The 21,089-nt window shown below is 37.0% G+C and overlaps 1 protein-coding gene across 3 annotated transcripts in view; it reads left to right on the top strand.

Annotated features, from left to right (window-relative positions):
- LOC150098028 (band 7 protein AGAP004871-like) overlaps positions 1-21,089 on the top strand; it is a 271,678-nt gene that overhangs the window by 208,061 nt on the left and 42,528 nt on the right. For all 3 annotated transcript variants that reach the window (XM_090406497.1, XM_090406498.1, XM_090406499.1), the window contains exon 7: positions 16,278-16,356. In XM_090406497.1, coding sequence (XP_090262623.1) covers positions 16,278-16,356 — 79 coding nt within the window. The remainder of the gene's footprint in view (positions 1-16,277; positions 16,357-21,089) is intronic.

Here is a 21,089-nt window from a genome sequence, read left to right on the forward strand (position 1 = left end):
AAGTTTAGTTTAGTTAATATATTGGTCTACATTGTAATTTCTTTAAAAATAAGCATTACTGCCAGACTAGTGTAATGGAGACTGATGCACTTATTATTATTATTATTATTATTATTATTATTATTATACGGGTACCTCCATGGAGTCCAAAGATCTATTGCAGGAGACCCAATACATCCACACAATCTATCGCACTTCTTCTTGAACCCATTAACAGACAAAGCACTCACAACTGACTCTGGCAACCCATTCCACTCATTTACAACTCACCAAGAAAAAAATCTCGTCCTCACACCCCCTACTAGCCACACTTTTATTCAACTTCCAGGGATTACCTATTGTTCTGGTCCCTCTAGTCAAGTGCTGAAACATTTCCCATGCATCTAGCCTATAAAACCCTTCAAGCAACTTTTTTTTCCATCAACCAACTTCTGCAATCCACACACCTTCAATCTATCCTCATAGGGAACATTCCACAGGCCAATCACATTCTTGGTCACTTGCCTCAGAATCCTCTCCACTGCTTTCTCATCCCCAAGAAACCTAGAGGACCAGACTTAAGCACAGTAACCCAGATGTGGGCATATCAAGGCCTTATAAAGAGGAATAACAGCTTCCTTCTCTATTTGTTAATGTGTTCTTCAATTGCCAAGTAATCTTATGGGCTACCTTAGCGACCCTAGCAATATGTCCTCTAAACTTTAACTCTCTCTCTCTCTCTCTCTCTCTCTCTCTCTCTACAACCACTCCTAAATCTTTAGCTTCATCTATTTCCTGGAGTACAGTGCCATCAGTGTCATACAATGCTTGTAATCTATTTATTTCAAAATGCATAACTTTACATATCTCAACATTAAACTGACTCATTAAATTTGCCCATATTGACAGCTTATTAAAATCATCCTGCAAGCTCTCCACATTGCCTTGATTAACTATTACTCTACCTAATTTTGCATCATCAGCAAACAACTGCATATTTCCTTTCGGGTTATTTCCTATATCATTTATGTACAAATTAAACAGCAATGATTCCAGCACTGAACCTTGCAGCACACCACTAGTCACCCATATTCACCTCGATTCTGCTCCTCCATATACTACTTTTTGATATTTGTCCAGCAGCCATCCTCTTATTCACTTAACTGTCATATCCATCCCAATTTGCTCTTTGCATAACAGAGTTCCATGTGATAGTCTGTCAAATGCCTTTGAAAATCCAGCAAAATTATCATGTAGCCATTTCCTTGATCCAACTTACTGTTACTCTATTATAAAAAGTTAGTGAATTACTAAGGCATGATGAACCCTTCACAAAGCCATGGTGACTCTCATACAGTATCATATTTTTATCTATCCATTCTTGAGTTCTCTGTTTTACCAATTTTTCTAGTACTTTTACCACGAACCTGAGATACTGATTGGTTTATAATTTGCTATTGCAGTCTTAGAACCTCCCTTATGCAAAGGAATCATTTTGCTCACTTTTCACTCCCTTGAAACTCCACCAGAAATGAGTCTTAAATTAAAGAGCCTAGTCAAAGGCATTGTTAGTTTCTTTGCACATTCTTGCAAAACACTAGGTGATATCTCATCTAATCCCACAGATGATTATACCTTCCTTGCCATGCTAGTCATCTTTCTTGCCTGAGCTTGGTGCTGTTCATGACTTTGCTGGTCACCTTTCTCTTTATATTCCCTCTATAGTATTTTCTTCTTCTGCAGCTCATGCTTAATAATATTACTCATCTAACTCCTACCTGATTAACCCTCCTTACCCTAGGTATACAATTTCATACTGCTTCCTCTAGATGACCCTTAACTATATCCAATGCAGTATTAACATCCTTACCTTGCAGTGTTTTATGCCATGGTATAGATTTAAGCTTTTTCCTAAGCATCTCATAATCACCTGCCTTGTAGTTCCACAAATACCCCTTCTCGATAGAATATTCCTCATGTTTTACAATCTCCCAAGTCAAGATTGCATAGTCACTTTCACCAATTGGAGGCAATGTTGTCATCTTGGTTATGGATAGCTCTTCAGCTCTTCAGATCCTTTGACCAGGTTCAATACTCTCCCACCCCTAGTCCTCTCCATCACATACTGCCTTAGGTAATTATACCTCAGCAGGTGTATAAATTCTATTTCCTTTCTGCCATGTGATCTTTCTTCCTTTCAGTCTATATCTGTATAGTTGAAGTCTCCCATAATAATTACTCTACCTATTTTCATTGTACTAATTTGGCAATGCATGTCTTCCAGATCATCTGTGCAACTTCCTGGCCTATAGCAACAATCAACTATATATTTTTTATTATTATTGGTCTTAATCTCACACGAGATTCCTTCAAATGAACAGCCACCCTCCTGCCTGTCTCCTATTCTGTTTGGTTGCAATTTATCTGCTATCATCAGCAGTAGTCCTCCCTCCTTCCATTCCATCTTCTCTATCTTCCCTGAAAATACTAAACACTTCACATTTAATCCCTTTGACTACATAATCTGCTGTTAGCCAAGTCTCACTAATGCCAATAACCTTTGGCGAGGTTGCACTAATTAATGCTAAAAACGCCTCCCTCTTGTTCCTGATACTTCTAGCATTAGTATATAGAAACTGCAACATCCTTTTAGTCCCCCCCCCACCTTTACTTTCTGAATTGACTACCCTATTCAATATTTTTGCTTGAGAGATTAAATTCCTCACTTTGTCATTCTCACACTCACTTCATGGATGCCTTCACACAAACTCACTTTCTTCCACCCTAATTACTTAAGTTTCCCTGAATTTGCACTTCAGCATGCTTGGTGAACAAAGCTTTCTCTCCAGACACCTAACACCAAAACCATTTAGATGCAGTCCATCAGCATTGTACAAATCCTTCTTTCTGTTAACAGAGACCACAGATCCACAAATTCTACATCATTCCTTTTTTTGTCTTTTCTAACAACTCTTTTATATCCTCCCTCATAGAATACTTCTCACCTCTCAAATCATTTGTGTCAACCAAAACAATAATTTCCTTCGACTTATGTTTTTGCATTCAGATGGCATGGCTAATATCGTGAATTTTTGAACTCAGGAAGCACAATTTGTCATACTTTCATTAAGTACTCCCCTGATCATTGAGTCTTCATACATAATTTTCTCTTTAACTTGTTTTTCCTGTTTGTTTGTTTGGTCGATCTTTATTATTCCTTTGGATCACTGCTTCTTTCTTTTTTCAGCCCTGCTTAATTCTTACTGATTCTGCAATTTTTCAGTTTCACACTTTGTCCTTTGAAGGACAACATTTAATTATGCTATTTCTTTATTAATATCCATATTGTTCTCCTTTATTTCTATGTCCACATGTTCGACATTAATAACATCATAATAAATTTATTTTAATTCTTTATCGAAGTGTAAGCAAACAAAGTTTGCACCTGAAGTATCTTCAGGACTGATGAGGCAACTCGTGGTAAAGGTGGACAAAGCTCTCATCACTCATAGTCTTAGTATCTCCCATAATGCAAAGCACATCTCCTTGCAGACATGTATAATGCTATGAATTAAGGGAAGGGCCACTACCCAGACTGGTTTCAACCTTTATTGAGGTCTCGTCAGTGGCGCCAGAGGTGGTGATACTGTTGAAGCCATATTTACCTATACGAGTTGCCAAAAGGTGTCTCACCTTATTATTAAGTTACTCTGGATTTAGAGAAAGATGTTGGAAGTTTTTTTCCACTTGGTTAGATTATAATAAATTTAGTTTAATCCTTTATCCAAGTGTAAGCAAACAAAGTTTGTGCCTGAAGTATCTTCAGGACTGAGGCAACTAGAAGTGATGAGATCTTGTTCCACCTTTACCACAAGTTGCCTCAGTCCTGAAGATATCATACATAGTCCATAAGTATGTTACACTTCTTACCTATTTATGGACTGTGAGTCCATAAGCATGTAAGAAGTGCGACACTCTCTCATCTCTCTCTCTCTCTCTCTCTCTTATTCTCTCCACATAGATATCCTAAATATCTCCCCAAGCATATATATTGCATTTGTAACATGTTACCATTTTCGAAAAGTCTTACTTACATTCGTCTTTTGTGCTGATCTTTGCTTTACTACCTTTTGTTCAATTTCAAAGCCACTTACAAAGAAACACACACAATTTAATTAATATACAATTTGAACTCAACTGACTAATGTCTACTGAGCACAGTTATCACACAACAAAATTCATTGACAAATTATTGATATCACCACAAAACAAATATATATAAAATTTTAGCTTATCTTTCTTCAGCTTTCTAAACAATCATCCTATCTTTGTCATTGAGTGGCTACTTTTTTTATATATTATTATTATTATTATTATTATTATTACAACATGATACTTCCAAGGAGTCCAAGAACTCATTGCAAGAGGGCACTCTACTCCACTCCACTCCACTCCACTCCACTCCACTCTGCTACACACATCTGTGTTTCCCTTACTAAGTAATTCTCCTACTACACACAACTATCATCAGTGCCATCTACTTGCCATCACCACCAATAGAAGTATTTTTTGTTTGCAAATTACGTGTGTTCTGAAGGCCAATTTGCCTGTAGATGGGATGAAAAATCTTAGTTACCTTCCATACTCTACTACCTCGGTATGAGATTGACTGACTCTAGTTCTTCAAACCTGATTTCTTTTCCATTAATACTCCTTATTGCCTGAATATGACACTACTTATTATTTAGTAAGATAGTAAAATCTCACCAGTTTATGTCTTCTTTGTTTCAATGAAGCCAGTTATGTCAGTGTAGTACTTTTCCAGTTCCTCTGCAAGCTTGATTTCCTTTCCATTAATACTCCTTATATTGATGGTTGCTATCTTCATTTCTTCTGACACTGGGTTTGTTCTTCTAGATGTTAAGTTTGAGTCTCTCTCTCTTGCTCTCTTTCTATGTTGTCTCTCCATGTGAATTTGTGCACATTTTTCTGTAAGAATATGATATTAGTAATGAATAGTCCATATCCTCAACAGAAATTCAGGAGATGTTCCACTCATAATGATAAGACTTGAACTTAAGCCTTTTCCAATTGAGGGTGCAATATACCATTGTTCTTCCAATTGTGCTATGGAGGAACTTAATAGGAGGCACTTATATACAGTAGTATTATTAATGACATGAATTTAAGCATAACGTTAGGTTGTATGCATTAATATTTACATTGTTATTGCACATTAATAGACATCGACAATTGTACAGCAGATTTTTATACTAAAAATTCTCACTAACATTACATTATTATCATACCATAAAAAGTACACTACAATAAATTGTGCTTTATTTTATTCATGCTGGATACAAATGTGTTTCAATTTGTTGTTGGAATTTTGTTTGTTTACTTGTGTTTTGCTACCTGTTTGTTTCTGCTGCTTTTGCTGAAAATGGTATCCTTAATGAAGTGCACATCTGTAGAATGGAAAGCTTCAGCACAAAGATTGAGTTCTGCCCTGGATTTTCCCAAAAGATGCATTGCAATATTTGTTTCATGCATGTACTGAACAATGTGAAGGATTTGTAGACTGTTAGAGTGAATGAAAAGAAAGAAAGCACTAACGTATGTGAAAAGTTAGAGCATTTTGAAATGGGACCTAGAGTTGGTACCATAATAGAAGAGCTTAGGCAAAAGTTAATGATAAGTGAAATGAAACAACTGGAATATGATATTAAACATCTAAATAAGAGATTGACTGATGTGAATGAGAAGGAGGAAGTTAGTATTAGGAAGAAAGAGTCAAAGGATAATTGTATATCATTGTATATGGGGGACTCAGTCATTAGAGGTGTGCTCACTAATAAGGTATGCAAATCATGCTTTCCTGGTGGAACAATGAAACAAATAACTGATGCTTTGCAGAGAAGGAAAGATTGGCCATCAGAATTAGTGGTAGCTGTTGGCACAAATGACTTAGTTATTGAAAAAAAAAAAGTAATGTTTATAGAGACTTGAGGAAGTTGTTGCAGGAGATAAAAAATAATAGTGTTGTTGGAATAGTCATTAGCTTGTTGCCCAGATATGAACATAGTGAATTGTGTGAGATAAAGGGGGTGGGATTCAGTTTGTTAATTTGTAGAGTGAATTTGAATGAAAGTTGGAATGGTTTAAAGTTGACAGATTGCATTGAATGGGCTTGGAGTTAGGCATTTAGAAAGGCTGTTGTTTGCTGAGGAGGCAAAGAATCAAGAAATTAATGTATCTTACAATCAAAGAGTACTTATAAAGCAAGATAACACAGCCAAAAGGATTGTATGACAGGAGGTATGAGGTTTAAGATATGGTGCAGCAGAACAAGGTGATCAAATGTATTAAGCTTAGGTTGGGATAGGTATAAATGACAATTACAGTAAGGATCAGGAAAACAGGAGTGCTCAGATCAAAGAGAAAGGTGTATAGCAGCTAGAATAGAGAATGTTGGTGCTGATAGAATGTCTGTGGTTCTGAATAAAGTTGAATCTAGATAAAGGTGTGGTTCTGAGTTATCATCTTTTTAACCAGAACTAATTAAAAAGATGTTAAAAGTGTTGCAGTGGAGTGGAGTTGACTATCTGGTTTCCGGTAGGCAGGTGGACAATTTGTGAAAGCTTGTTGCTAACAGTAAATATCTCAGCATCTATGTCAGGTTGATTGGTGAAAATAGAAAACAGAATTTTAAAGTAATTACTTTAAAATCACTCTGGAGTAATTAAATTTGAAAGACTTAAATGAAAGAAACAGTGACAGAACAGTAGTAGAAAATATTCAAGAGGAATGTAAACAGGAATATATATCAATACTTGAGGTAGAAAAAAGTTATGAAAGGTATGATATGTGAAAAGGCAGCTGCAGTAGATGATATTCGACTAGAAATACTCAAATAAAGTGGTATAAACGTTTTGCTGTAGCTACTGCATAATTCAGAAGGCCTAGTTCATCATCATCCAATTCCTGACATGTACCCTCAAGGGGTGCACAGGATATTATGAAAGTACTACATGAAGAACTTACATCATTACTAACTTCCTATCAACAATTTTACCTCCAAATCAATCTGTTACCTGTCAAGACTCCAACATTATTATTATTATTCAGGCCTCCATGGAGTCAAAAGAATCATCGCGGGAGGTCCTTCCTAGGAAACATAAAGTCTATTATACCACTTCTTAAACTCATTGACTGTTCTCGCTCTCACCACTCTATCTCACCATTCCATTCAACCACCCTCCATGCAAAGAAATCACTCCTCGCCCTCTTGATCACAGTTTTCTTTCGTAACTTCCTGGGATGGCCCCTGTCATAACTCCTTCCCGCTGTTCAACCAAGTGAAATAATTCCCCAGTGTCAACCCTGTAATCACCTCTCAACAGTTTAAAGGTCTCATTCATATCACCTCTCCTTTTTCTATTCACCAAACTATACAGTCCACATTCCCTCAGCCGATCCTCATAATTAACATTGTACAGACCTGAAATCATCTTTGTTATCTGCCTTTGTACACTTTCCACAGTTAATTTATCCCCTTCAAATCCTGGGGACAAAATCTGAGAACAATAGCCTCAGTGTAGTCTGATCAGGTTCTTATACAATGGAATGATAGCTCTTTTATCTCTGCAGGTCAATGTCCTTCTCATTATTGCATCAATCATCTGTGTTACCTTCATCACCTTTGCAGTATGTTTCTTAAATTTCAGATTTCTATCAATTATCAACCCCAGATCTCTTGTCTCCCCTACCTACTCCAGTATAGCTCCTCCAATAGAGTATGCAGCATCCTATCGATGTATCCCAATCCTCAATCAAGAAGTTACATTTTGCTGCATTAAACCGATACCCACCCCCCCATTAATTTGCCAATCTGTCTAGCGTATTCAAATCCTCTTGCAGGCTACCACATCTGCACTATTACTAATAACTCTTCCAAGCTTCACATCATCTGCAAACAACTGAATATCCCCCTACAATCCACTGACAATGTCATTGATATAAAGGGTAAACAATATAGGTCCCACTACTAAGAGCCCTGTGGAATCCCGCTCGTAACCCTCTGCCTCCTAGAAACTGCCCCACCATACACAACTCTCTGATATCTATTGGACAGCCAATCCTGAATCCCATTGGCCAACCTGACATACAGACCCATGTGCCGCAACTTAAATATCAGCTTATCATGTGGCACCCTGTCATATGCCTTCCTAAATCCAAGAAAATGGCAATATATGCCTTTCCCTCATCTAATGCTCTTGTAACTTTATCATAAAAGGCTAGCATATTACTAAAACAAGAGCGCTCCTTCACAAATTCATGCTAACTCTCACAGATAACATTACCCTCATCTGCCCAATGCTGTATACGGTCCCTCACTAATTTCTCCAAAAACTTAACAACTACTAATGACACACAAACTGGTCTATAATTACACACTTCCAGTCTGCTACTGCCCTTGTGCAGCGGCACTATCTTACCTTCCTTCCATTCCTTGGGCACCTTTCCGCAGCCAGACTTTCATTGAAAAACCAGGTCAAAGGAGCTGTCAGTTCTTTAGCACATTCTCTCAAAACTCATGGTGAAATACCATCCAGTCCCACAGCTTTACTGACATCCAGAGTATTCAGTATTTGGAACACACTCTCCTCCTGCACCTCTAAACCCAGAACCTGCCCTATCCCTCTAGCATTAAAACTGACTCCTAAAGGATGAAATACTCCAATAAAGTGTTCATTGAACAATTCTGCTGTGTCCTCTGCATCAGTTACTCTCTTCCCATTTTTATCCCACAATATCATTCTTCCACAGTCATTTCTCCTCCTACTGGCCACATATCTAAAAAATTTCCTAGGATTTTTTTTGAATCTTAGGGCTAATCTCCTCTCGTATTCCAGTTTCGTCTTCCTTACCATACTAGTCACTCTCCTGGCCTGTGTCTTATGTTCTTCATGCATCTTCTCCTCACCTCTCTCCTTATATCTCTTCCATAGCTTCTTTTTCGCATGCAGTTCCTATTTAATATTGTTTGTTATCCACTTTATTCCAAATTGTATGCTCTTCCTCACTCATGGAATACAGCTTACTATTGCTGCTAACAAATATTCCTTCGCAATTTCCCAATCACTAATGATATACCATCCTTCCAATTAATCCCTCCATGAAACATCCCCAAGTTGATGTCTAAGACTATTATAATCACCTGCTAATTCCACATACGTTCCCATCTCTTTGATACTCCTGCATGTCTATTCATCTTCCAAGTCAAAATCATATGATCACTGTCTCTCCATCTGGTGGGAGAGATGTCATCTCAGTTATTATCAACTCTTCTGATGCTATGACCAAATCCAAAACTACCAAACCTTCTGTTCACTCTATTACATGTTTCCTAAGACACCTGATCCTCAAGAATTTCAGAAAAAAGCTATTCCCCCATCGATACATGCATCTTCCTCTTCCCAATTTATAATGCTGTAGTTAAAATCTCCCAAAACAATCATTCTTCTTGCACCTGCCAAGCTCAACTGTCCAAACATCTCCTGGTCCCCACCCTCTTTGCTCCTTGGTTTGTAGCAACACCCCACCAAACATCCTGTCCTGCCCACCTCCACCTCACACCATATGCTTTCAAAATCATTAGTGTCACTGCCTTCCAAAGCCTCCACTCTTAGAGGACATAAGTCATCACTTATCGTAAGTAGTAATCCACTACCACCACGCTTTCCCTTCGTATCCTGCCAAAAAATGCTGTACCATTCTACTTCTATTCCTCTTATTATATCCTCTTCTGTCAACCACTCTCAGTGATTTCAATAATCTTTGGCCAGGCTGATGCAATCAGCACCACCAATTCCTCTCCTTTATTCCGGATACTCCTGGCATTAGTATAAAGCATAAAAATGCCACTATTTCTATACCCAGCATTATCCTCTCTAGACTCCACTGGGCTCATCGTTACCTGATGTTATTCCCCCTTCTCCCAAGTACCCATTCCCAGAAGAGGCTCCCCCCCCCCTGCTACCATCCACTCTGGGCATTCTAGTTTCCCCGCATTGCCACACCGACTCGTTCAGAACAGCAATCTCTCCAGATGCCTACGTCCTTCCTCGTTCAAATGCAGGAAGTCTCTCGCATACAATTCCTTTCTGTCTTGAAACGACCTCCAAGCATCCACATATTCCAATCCTCTCCTCTGACACATTCTAGCTATTATATTATTCAATATTACTGCTCTTCTGCTCAGTTCATCACTATCATACCTAGGCAACCCGCGCACTATCTTTCCTCTCTGCTTCTTCTTTTGTACAACCTCAAGCAAGAATCTCATATCTCTCACTGCCCAATTTACATGACCTCTCACGCCATTTGTTCCTACCATCACAATCATCTCATCCACCCTTTCATCCCTCTTAATTGCCATAGCTACACTTTCTATCGTTCCTCCAGGCAAACACTCCTCATGCATCCTATCTTGAATCGCCATACATTACACATCTTACACCCTGTTTCTCGATTGCTCACATGCATCCCTCACTCTCTCCTCTAACACTTTCTCTCTGTATTCTGCTAGTTACCTGCCTTCCTGACATCACTCTATCCCTGGTTCCAGTGCTCCCTCGTATTCTTCTAATTCCCTCTCTCCTACTGTTTCCATTCTCTCCTCTTCCATCATTCCCATAACTCTCTCTCATTCCCTCTCATCCTATTCTCTCCTCTTCTATCATTCACATAACACTCTCTCATTCCCTCTCTTCTACTGTTCCTATTCTCTCCTCTTCTATCATTCCCATACCTCTCTTTCATTCCCTCTCTTCTACTGTTCCTATTCTCTCCTCTTCTATCATTCCCATACTTCTCTTTCATTTCCTCTCTTTTACTGTTCCTATTCTCTCTCTTTCTATCATTCTCATTCCCTTTCTTCTACTGTTCCTATTCTCTCCTCTTCTACCATTCCCATAACTCTCTCTCATTCCCTCTGTTCTACTGTTCCTATTCTCTCCTCCTCTATCATTCTCTCCTCCTCTATCATTCCCATAACTCTCTCTCACTCCTACTCTGATTCGCCTTGCATTCATCTCTTCCATTTGCCTAATCTCATCTTTCACACTTCTTATCTCATTCCCTAGAAATTCCACCTGCTCTTTCAGCTCATCTATCTCTCACTCTCTGCAAGTATTTGCCATTCAATCTCCCAATTGAGACCATCTCCGAAGACTTCACCTTCAGCCAATATCCTTCAACCTTTCCATACTCCCCACTCTCAGATCTTATATTTCTCTCTTCTAAGGCAATTTTTACTGTATCAATTCACCTATATCTTGGTCTTTCTCTGGGTCTTTTTCCTGCCAACCTGGCAGAGAACACTTGTTTTGCTAATCTTTACTCACCCATTCTGTTTAAGCGACCATACTACCTGAGATTAGCTCTGCTAATACATTCGTGGATAGTAGCGATGTCAAGTTCTTTCCTTGTTTTTACCATTGATGCCATCTGTTCATGTCCCTAATCTTTCTCTGGACTCTAATATCTGTGGTCTTTAGTCAAGTGTTTTATTTCTAACCCAGCTCTCAGATCCATAAGTTAAAATTGGTTTGAACACTGCCTTATATACAGCTAATTTAGTGTTTTGACTAATTTCTCTCATATTCCATATAAATTTATTCAGTTGTCTTCCTACTAACACAATCAACACAATTTGTTGATTGTGTTGTTCTATTTCCATGTTTAATTTACTGTCTTTACTAAAAATTGTGCCTAAATAGCTGAAATGTTTTACTTGTTCTGTAGGTTCTCCATTCATAATGCAGTTGCTATTTTTAATGTTTCTGCCTATTTTCATTGTCTTTTGTTTTGTTATTGCTGATTTTCATACCAAATTTATTATAACAGTTATTCAACTTAGTCAGGGAATCTTGTAACAAGATTCCATGATTTGTATCAGATTTATTTAAAAGTATAACATCTTCATAAAGTAAAGGCCTAGTTAGAATTGCAAATTTCAGAGTACAGCTCTCCTAGTTCTCTTCTATGAAAAGGTAAATAAAACTGAATGTGATAATTTAAGGAATTTTACTACTAAATGTTCCAGGTTAGATTTATGCTAGCATACTTGAGAAGAGATTGAGACAAAGTGTGGAAGAGAAATCTGGAGAAGAATAAGTTGATTCAGGAAAAATAAAGGTTGTTGAGATCCGATATTCACTCTGTGACAAATATAAGAAATTGTGGGAATATAACAACAATCTCTGCTTACATTCCATAGATATGGAAAAGGCATACAAGTGCCAGAGGAAATCTTTTCAAAACGTTATATGGGATAAATGGAAATTATACAGAGCAGTATATAGTCTATATTTAAATTGTAAGTCAGCAGTTAGAACTGAAGAAAACACAAAAAAGATGGTTTGATGTAAAATCAAGTATAAGCTAAGAGTACACACTATCCTCACACGAGGATATTTGCACTTGTATTCATCATCTATATGAATCATATTATGAAAGAAAGTGACATTAAACCTGAAATTAGAACTAGAGATATCACACTTAACTCTGCTTTAACAGCTGTAACAAATTTGCCACGAAAATCAGCAACAAAAGAGATCAATCCTATGAAAATAGGCATGAACATAGAAAACTTCAGCTGCATTCTCCATGGAAAACCTATAGAACAAGTACAATATTTCAGTTCTTTGGATCTGAAAATTGGTTTAGAAATAAAGCACTTGATCAAAGATCAGAGACCACAGATATGACAATTCTGAGAAACATTAGCATCCTGAACAGATGACATCAATGACAGAATCATATTAAAGATGAAGATATTAGGGAAAAACTTCACATTATTAGCATTCAAGAATGTGTGAGCAGGGCTAAATCTAAGATGGTATAGTCATTTAAAAAAAATAGGAGAGGAAAGTTTAGCAAAACAGGTTTTTGATGGCAGGAAAGTAGACCCAAAGGAAGAAGACCAAGATTTTGGTGAATTGATTCTGTCAGAAGTGTCCTAGATAAAACTGTAATATTAGATATGATAATATATATTGGAGTGCTGACAAATAACAGACTAATTTAGTGGAAAATTGCTGATACAAGAAATTCCCAGACAACCCCTCTTTTTGAAAATTTGGACTCTAGATGATCCAATTTCTAAAACAGCTACTGGAAAAGGGTAGCACGATCACCAAAATTTATAGAGCAATATAGGCATCAAATGAACATAATTGAATTGGACAAGGAAATGTTGAGCCACAGCAGAGTAAAGAGGAGACTCATGATTTGTCATTCTCTAGCATGGAATGTCAGACTCAAATGCATAGGTTTCCTACTTCTGGAAGAAAGAATTGTGCAGAGTGTAGTTTGTAAAGTTGATGTTGACAGTAGAGTTTTGAGACTGATGGTTAAGGTTTGATTAGGCAAAGTTGTACAAGTTTAGATTCTATCAATGGTTGTGCACATTATTCAGATTCAGGCCACGAGTTTTGGTGATATGAATATTTGTTTATTTATCTTATTTTTGATATGCAAATTTTGTTGATTACTTGAGATTTCTTTTGTTTGAATTTTTGTTTCTTAAGTTTTGTTTTGGGTTAAGGGATTTTTTTGTTTCGAATTTTTTTTTTTTTTTTTCATAGGCTGTTCTCACCAACGTATACATCTCGATTATATCACCCATCCTCCTCAGTCTTCTGTCTGCCAAATTCTGAAGACCATATTCCTTTCAATCTGTCCTCATTCTCAATATTCAAGAGTCCTGAGAAAGTCTTAGTTATTCATCTCTGCACTCTCTCTGATGTTTCCTTATCACCAGTATAGCTAGTTGACCAGATCTGGGTAAACCTTACAAATTTTGCGATGTGTTCTGCAAACTTCAGCTTTCCTATCCACCAGATCACCATATCTCTCGTCTTCTCCACCATCTGATCCAAAATTTTTCCAAAATGGTAAACCTCATTCCATCTTCTTTGATCAAATTGCATAATTTTAAACTTAGCAACATTGAAATAGCATCCCCCATTGTTCAGCCTAAAGCACTAACCTTTTCAAATCATGTTGTAACAAAAACACATCTGAATTTCCTGACATTGCTCCTCCTAATTTAGCATCATCAGCAAACAACTGAATATCTCCTTTCACACTGTGAACTATATCATTGATATGTAATTTAAAAAACAGTGGTTCCAGAACAGAACCTTGTGGCACCTCACTTGTTCATCATATCCCTTTTTCAGGACACTGCATCTCCAAACACAACTTACTAGCTCTTTTTAGTCAACTATTCCCTGTAACCAAGCTCCAAATAACTATTCATTTCCATCCTGCTTAATTTCAACAGTAGAGTAGAATGCTGTACTCAGTCAAATGCTTTATCAAGTGACTAATGTATAAGTATTTCCTCTGTCCAAAACACTTTGCACCCTCTTATAAAATATAACCAAGTTACTAAAGAATGGCCTCCCCTTAACAGACCCATGATCCAGGTGTGTATTCTCTTTCTAGCCAGCCTCTCTAGCTCCTTCCCCACCACTTGTATTTACTTTGATATACATGCCAGCCTGTAGTTTTTCTCTCTTTCCACTCTTTTGGGACCGTTCTGATTACAGACTTTTGTTGGACATCCAAGTCAAGGTAATTGCCAGCTCTTTCACATATGCGAGTAATATGTATGATGATATCCCATACAGTCCCACAGCCTTATTAACATCAAGCTTACTTAATATTCTAAACTTCCTATTCTTGAACTGTCAATCTTCTATCCAGGGGCATGCCAAGGGTATTTGCCACCTGGGTGCAAACTTTTATCGGCCGCCCCTAATACTGCATTGTATAATCCAAATTAGATATTAGTTACATAAAATGCCACCCTATCAATGTTGCCGCCCAGGTGCGGTGCACCCCTTACACCCTCGAGTTGGCATGGCCCTGCTTCTATCATCTTCCTGTTGCTCTTTGATACTACTCTTAGCTCACCTTCATGAAATACCTGTTGAACTTTTCCACTGTATCTTCAACAGATGTGACTCATGTTCCATCTCTAGTAACTAAAGTCAGTCTTTCATATTCATCTTTTCTTCTACTAGCAACATAACTATAGGATTTTGTATGGTTTTGCTTTACTGCTTCAGCCAATCTCTTTTCACCTTCCTAGCTTGCACCCTATACTCCTGATACTGTTGAGGTGTATGCTGTTCTTTATATCTCCTCCATAACATCCTCTTTCTCAGAAGCTCTTGCATAATTCCATGATTTATCCATTTCACTCCTATTTTATTTATCTTTCAGACAGTAGGAATACAAGCTGACATTGTTATAAGTTATTAATTCTGGACTAAGTCCCAGGCACTACTGATTTCTCTCCCATCCAACTGATCAGGCCACTGCACATCACCAATCTTTTTCCTTAATTGATCATAGTCCTCTGTTTTGCAACTCCACACATTTGTCTTGTTCTGTGAAGCTTCTACCTGGATAGCCACACTCCTAATGTCAAACCACATGATCACTCTCCTCAGTTGGTTCTACAGTGATAACAGAAGATGTCACCACATCTTCTGTTATCACTGTATGAGACAATATTATTAAATCTAACACTTTAGCTTTGGTTACTTAGCTTACAAGAGGCTAATATAGTAAGGTGACATAGCTCACTGGAGGCAGAGGTTATAAGAAATCTGATGATGGTATATAAGGACCTAAAATTCTGGCTACACTTCATTGCTATAATTGTGAGAATATTGCAGTAAATTATAGAAGTAAAGTGGAGGACAGTGATATGTAGAAGTAAAGAGGTGTTTTTTTCCCTGTAAAAGGCCTTGGTCGGGCCACATATGCATTATTGTGTGCATATGAGGGTTGTTTGTAAAGTTTGGTAAAAAAAATAAGTTAAACACTTTTTTTGGAAAAAATCACCTTTATTTCTCAACATAGTCTCCATCGAAGTCAACACATTTGGTCCAGTGAATTTCCAATTTGCATTTGGTTGCATTTGTTAGTTCACTTTACATGTCATTAGTATAAAAGCTTTTTAAAAAAATATTTTATTTATAATGGTACAAAAATACACTCTGAACATATAATTAGTTTGAAGTATAATATATCTTACTATGTTTTTTCTGTCCATTTCTAAAGAAATGGCACATTCCTCTATTGTTAAAAAGAAAACTATAACAGCTATTTAGAGGTTTATTTTACAGAATATTGTAAGTGAATAATAATATATGGTTTGGAAGTACCAATTTCCTGTTTGATAAACTTTTCTTTGGTTGTTTTCTCACTTACAGAAAAGATGTCCGTTTGCCAGTTATGTTACAACGAGCAATGGCTGCTGAAGCTGAAGCTGCTAGGGAAGCAAGAGCTAAGGTAATTAATTTTTCTTGCCTTCTTTTAAACTGATTTAGTCTTTTTTTATGAGGTAATATATTGGCAAGGATAAATACAAATTCTTAATCCTTATATTAAAGGAACTGAAATATCAAATGTCAATGATAGGTTATAATTAACAAAGCTGTTGTTAAACTTTAAACTCATAAAAGAATAGTCTGCAAAAATGGCTAGCATGCATGAGTAATATGCTTTTCAAGAAACACTAATATAAAATTTGATAATTTCTGTTTGTTTGTTTGGCTTGATAATCATATTCTTCTTTTATTATTAGAACTAAATAATAATGTCAGGGTTAGAAAATTGGCTACAACTGACCCTTAACTGGCTCTATGAGTAAATACAGAAAGATGCATAAAAACAATACATAGCATATTTTTTTTTTTTTTTATTATTATAATCTCAGATACAGACAATAGTACACAGCTGGCTATGCTGGATGAAATACATCAACCACTTTAATTTTATATTTATGTTATTTAAGTAGTATCTCAGTTCCCATGATATACTTCTCATCAGTGGCGCACCCAGGGAGGGGGATAAGGGGCCTTGCTACCCTCCCCCCCCAAAAAAAAAGAAAAAGGAAATAAACACTAGAAAATTTTCCAAAAATCTTTTCCTAATTAAAATTCTTTTTTTTTTTATTTATGTTGCATCTCTATTTCAATACTACTTGTCATGTATTGGCGATCACTGCAGATGCTCAGTCATAGGTCGTATGCAATGCGTAGTGTGTATTCGTAAATCGTCTACTCAACTCGTCCCCCCCCCCCCCCCCCAGATTAAATCCTGAGTGCGGCACTGATTCTCATTCATCATGGAAAAATCGATCATGGCTAGAAGAGCAGTTAAACTTATAACACAATAATTCTATGAATGTATTTGGGCAGAAAGATAAATTATTAATATTGTGTAGAACTGAAGTGTATCAAATCAAGAAGTTCAAACAAATAATTGTTCAAAACCTAATCAATTTAATAGCACATTTCTTTAAACATTTTCACTAACACAAAACAAAAGATTGATTACAGGAAATTCTTTATTTCCTGTTTAATTATTCTCCATGATCATTTCCTGTTATCCTTCAGAGATGTATGGGACGTTATGTTAAATTCCATTACAAATAAAATTTCATTACTGGTTTCTCATCAACAGCTCATTAAGATTCTGCCAAAGAGGAATGCACAGCTTGTTTGCTTTTCATTTGTTTGATCTATTTTTTGTTTGTTTAGATGTATTATGGTTATTTGGACACTTTCGCATAGTTTTAGGAGTCATTATGGTAGTGCGTGCACACACACATACACACATACAAAATCTAATCTCATACCCTTGCTACCCACATGCTTAACTGCTCATTTAATGTTCAAAGGATAGAGAGTTCCAAGCATTCTGGAAATTTTACCTGTTTCAGTTATAGAACACATGGAATTTTCAAAATTATCTCTGTGGAGTCAGACTCATTATGGGAGACTACACTAACTATTTTTTTTTTATATTGTTAATGACTTATTTGTAATGGTATTAATAACACCAAATGAACTATTTTATAAATAGGTGTTTTGTTAACTTGCTTATATTTCAAATTTCAAATAGTTCATTTGGTGTTGTTAATACTGTTAAAAATAAGTCATGAATAACTATCAACACTTAAGCTTATCTGTTAGACTGTTATTCACCCAATATCTCGCATACTTCTCCTTGAATTCGTTAACTAATAAAGCATTCACAACTGTCTTTGGCAACCTGCTCACCACTCTCCAAAGAAAAATAATTACAGTTGGCAACTCACTTGTTCTCTTCATTCCTTTCATATATGAAAATAGTGATCTGTCAGTTTTATAAAATCCCTTTAATAACTTATATGTTTTTCTCATATCTCTCTCACTCTTTTCTATCTGTCAGTTAGTCTTTCTAACCCACAGACCTTCAGTCAGTCCTCATAAGAGTGAATTCTGTTGACCTGTTGTAATCCTGGTCACTCACCTCTGGATCCTCTCCACCACTTCCACATTCTTGGGAAATCCAGGAGTGACTAGTCCTATGTGCAGTAGTCTAGATCAGGGGTCGCCAAAGTCATTTGCCCGTCGACCCCTTCAAGCGTTTCTTGACTTTTTATCAACTCCCTATATTTTACTATTATGTAATTATAATAGGATAAGCAAAAAAAGATGCTTATGTGAGTTTTTAGATTGTTTATTTTATAGTTACAGTGTTTATTGTATGTATAATATAGTATATATTATTATATTACTATCACTAGGGTTACTAGTGATATTAATAAACTACTGGTATTAATATCACTGGTATTACTACCAGCGCTGCTCAACTCTTCAACATAGAGAAGTTTAGTTCGTGAATGAATAACGATTGAATTATAATATGTATGTTGATGAATTTTAGAACATTAACGCTCACTTGTATGTCGATGTGCAAAAATGAGACTGGGATCGAATACTTGTATCAGTAAATAAGAACCACGCACGTGTTGCAATCTCGATCCCACTGCGCCGGTCGGCAGGAACCACTAACATCCGTTTATTGGTAAATACGTCATTTTGGCCTACTTGATTGGCCTCAGTAACTATTTTCATGACCTTACTCCATCTTACAGGTCCTATTCATGGACCTCTAAGATGGAGGTACTGATCCCATGATTCACTCTTAATTGCATTGTCATTACCTCCATGTCTTTTGTCATGGAGGTAATCCAAGTTAACCGAATTAAATATTACCCATACAATGATGTCTTTTATTTTTCTGTCGACCCCCAATCGACCCCTAACAATGTCATATCGACCCCTTTGGCAACTGCTGGTCTAGATGAAGTCTTATTAAAGCCTCCTAAGGAGAATAATAGCCTCTCTATCCCTGCCTGCTTGTCAGTTTGTTCTTCAACATCCAGGTGGTCTAATGAGCTAATTTAGGCATATTTGAAGCAAGCACTCTAAACTTCATCTCCTTCCCCACAGTTACTTCTGGATCACTGGCCTAATGAATCCCCTCCCTGTGTTGCAGCTGTTCATGGTGGAGAGGACCTCCCAGTGATGGTACTGGTCCTTTTCATTCCTCCTCTTTTTCTTCACTTTTCTTCCTGTATTCTTTGCTCTACTTCTCCTGAATCTTTATTTACTATCCTTTCTTCCAGACTACCATCACTGGGATCCAATACCCTGCTGCTGTGTTTACTGTGCAGTGCGACCTGTGGACATCTGGAAGGGGGGGGGTGATCCTTGTAGTCTTGTAGTACTTTGGCCTCTGTTTCAGCAATACAGATGGTCCTGGATGGCTTGGTTAGGATCAGTTGGCTAGTAGGAATGCCTGCAAGGGTCAATGGTGTTGCAGTAAGTCTCCTACCACATGGTCCAGAGTTGGAATCCAAGGCTTGCTGTGGTGCTGGTATAGCATGGGGTAGGTAGCTCTGGCATTCCACTCCCAAGTACAGTCATTGCTTGCCGGTCAGTGGGCATCCATGTGTGGCTCTCTGGTAGGTGAAATGCTCATGCTCTATTGCTGAACAAAAAAATCCTTTGAGCATGAATTCTTCATCCTCAAATGTTTCAGGGGCCCCTAACAAAGTTGCAACCAAGTACTGCTACTGTAGATACAGCATTTAGTAACTGAAGTAAGAAACAAAAGATATATGATACTAGTATAAATGTACCAGTGTTTTTGATTATTCATGCAAGTGAAAAGCCAATAGGGAAAATGTCAATTTTCTTTATTTAAAAGGATATAGAAGGACTGGGAGGATCTTCCAAAACTGTTAAGAAATTACATCTGGTGATATCCTTGTGGAAGCATCGTGTCAGCGACATTCTGAGAAACTACTGGAAGCAACATCAATGGGTGGAATATCAATCACAGTAACACCACATAAAACATTCTACTCTTGTAGAGGAGTGATATCAGAATGCGATCTCCTTGTTGTTCCTGATGAGGAGATATGTTCAGAACTTAAAAGATAGGAAGTGACAGGTGTGAGGTATACATCCTGATACATAGGGATGGTCACTTGGTTCCAACCAGGAACATCTACAAAAGCAGGGTATCTCAGCTGTCCTGTTAGAGCATACATTTGCAATCCACTAAGATGCTCTAAATGTCAGAAATATGGGCATGCCCAAACTGCTACTGAACCACCTGTATCCAATGTGGTAGTAAAGAGCATGATAAGAAATCTTGCTCTGCAAAAAAAAATTAAATATGTCAACTTATCAGGTAGATGATACAGCTTAATCTCATGCATGTCAGAAGTGAAAAGATAAAAAAGAAATACAAAAAATAAAACAGAACAAAACATATCAGGATGCAAAAAAGAAGTTTGTTTTGAGATTCTCTTATGCTGAGAAGGTGGCAGCTAAGAAAATATCAACAGCATCTCAAACACATATGTCTATTCCACCATCTAATAATTTCACCATACTTGAACTTTAATGATCGTGAGTGCTTCCCTGTTGAGTGCATCATTTGCATGACCTTGTATGGTCTTGCTGAGACAACTCCAAAAATGGTTCCATTCGATGAGAACCCCCTTGTCAAAAAAATTATGGCAAAGATATCACTTAAAGATAAACCACTAGACACTCCACAAAAAAAAAAAAAAAAAAAAAATTGATTCTTCAGTATCCACTGAAAATAAATTAAACTTGCCAAACTGATCCTGACACATGAGATATATTGAATATTTTACCAGAGGAAGAGACAGACAC

Source organism: Typopeltis vanoorti, chromosome 16 (assembly GCF_054136105.1).
Source record: "Typopeltis vanoorti isolate ZY-2024b chromosome 16, IOZ_Tvanoo_1.0, whole genome shotgun sequence".
Classification (NCBI taxonomy): domain Eukaryota; kingdom Metazoa; phylum Arthropoda; class Arachnida; order Uropygi; family Thelyphonidae; genus Typopeltis; species Typopeltis vanoorti.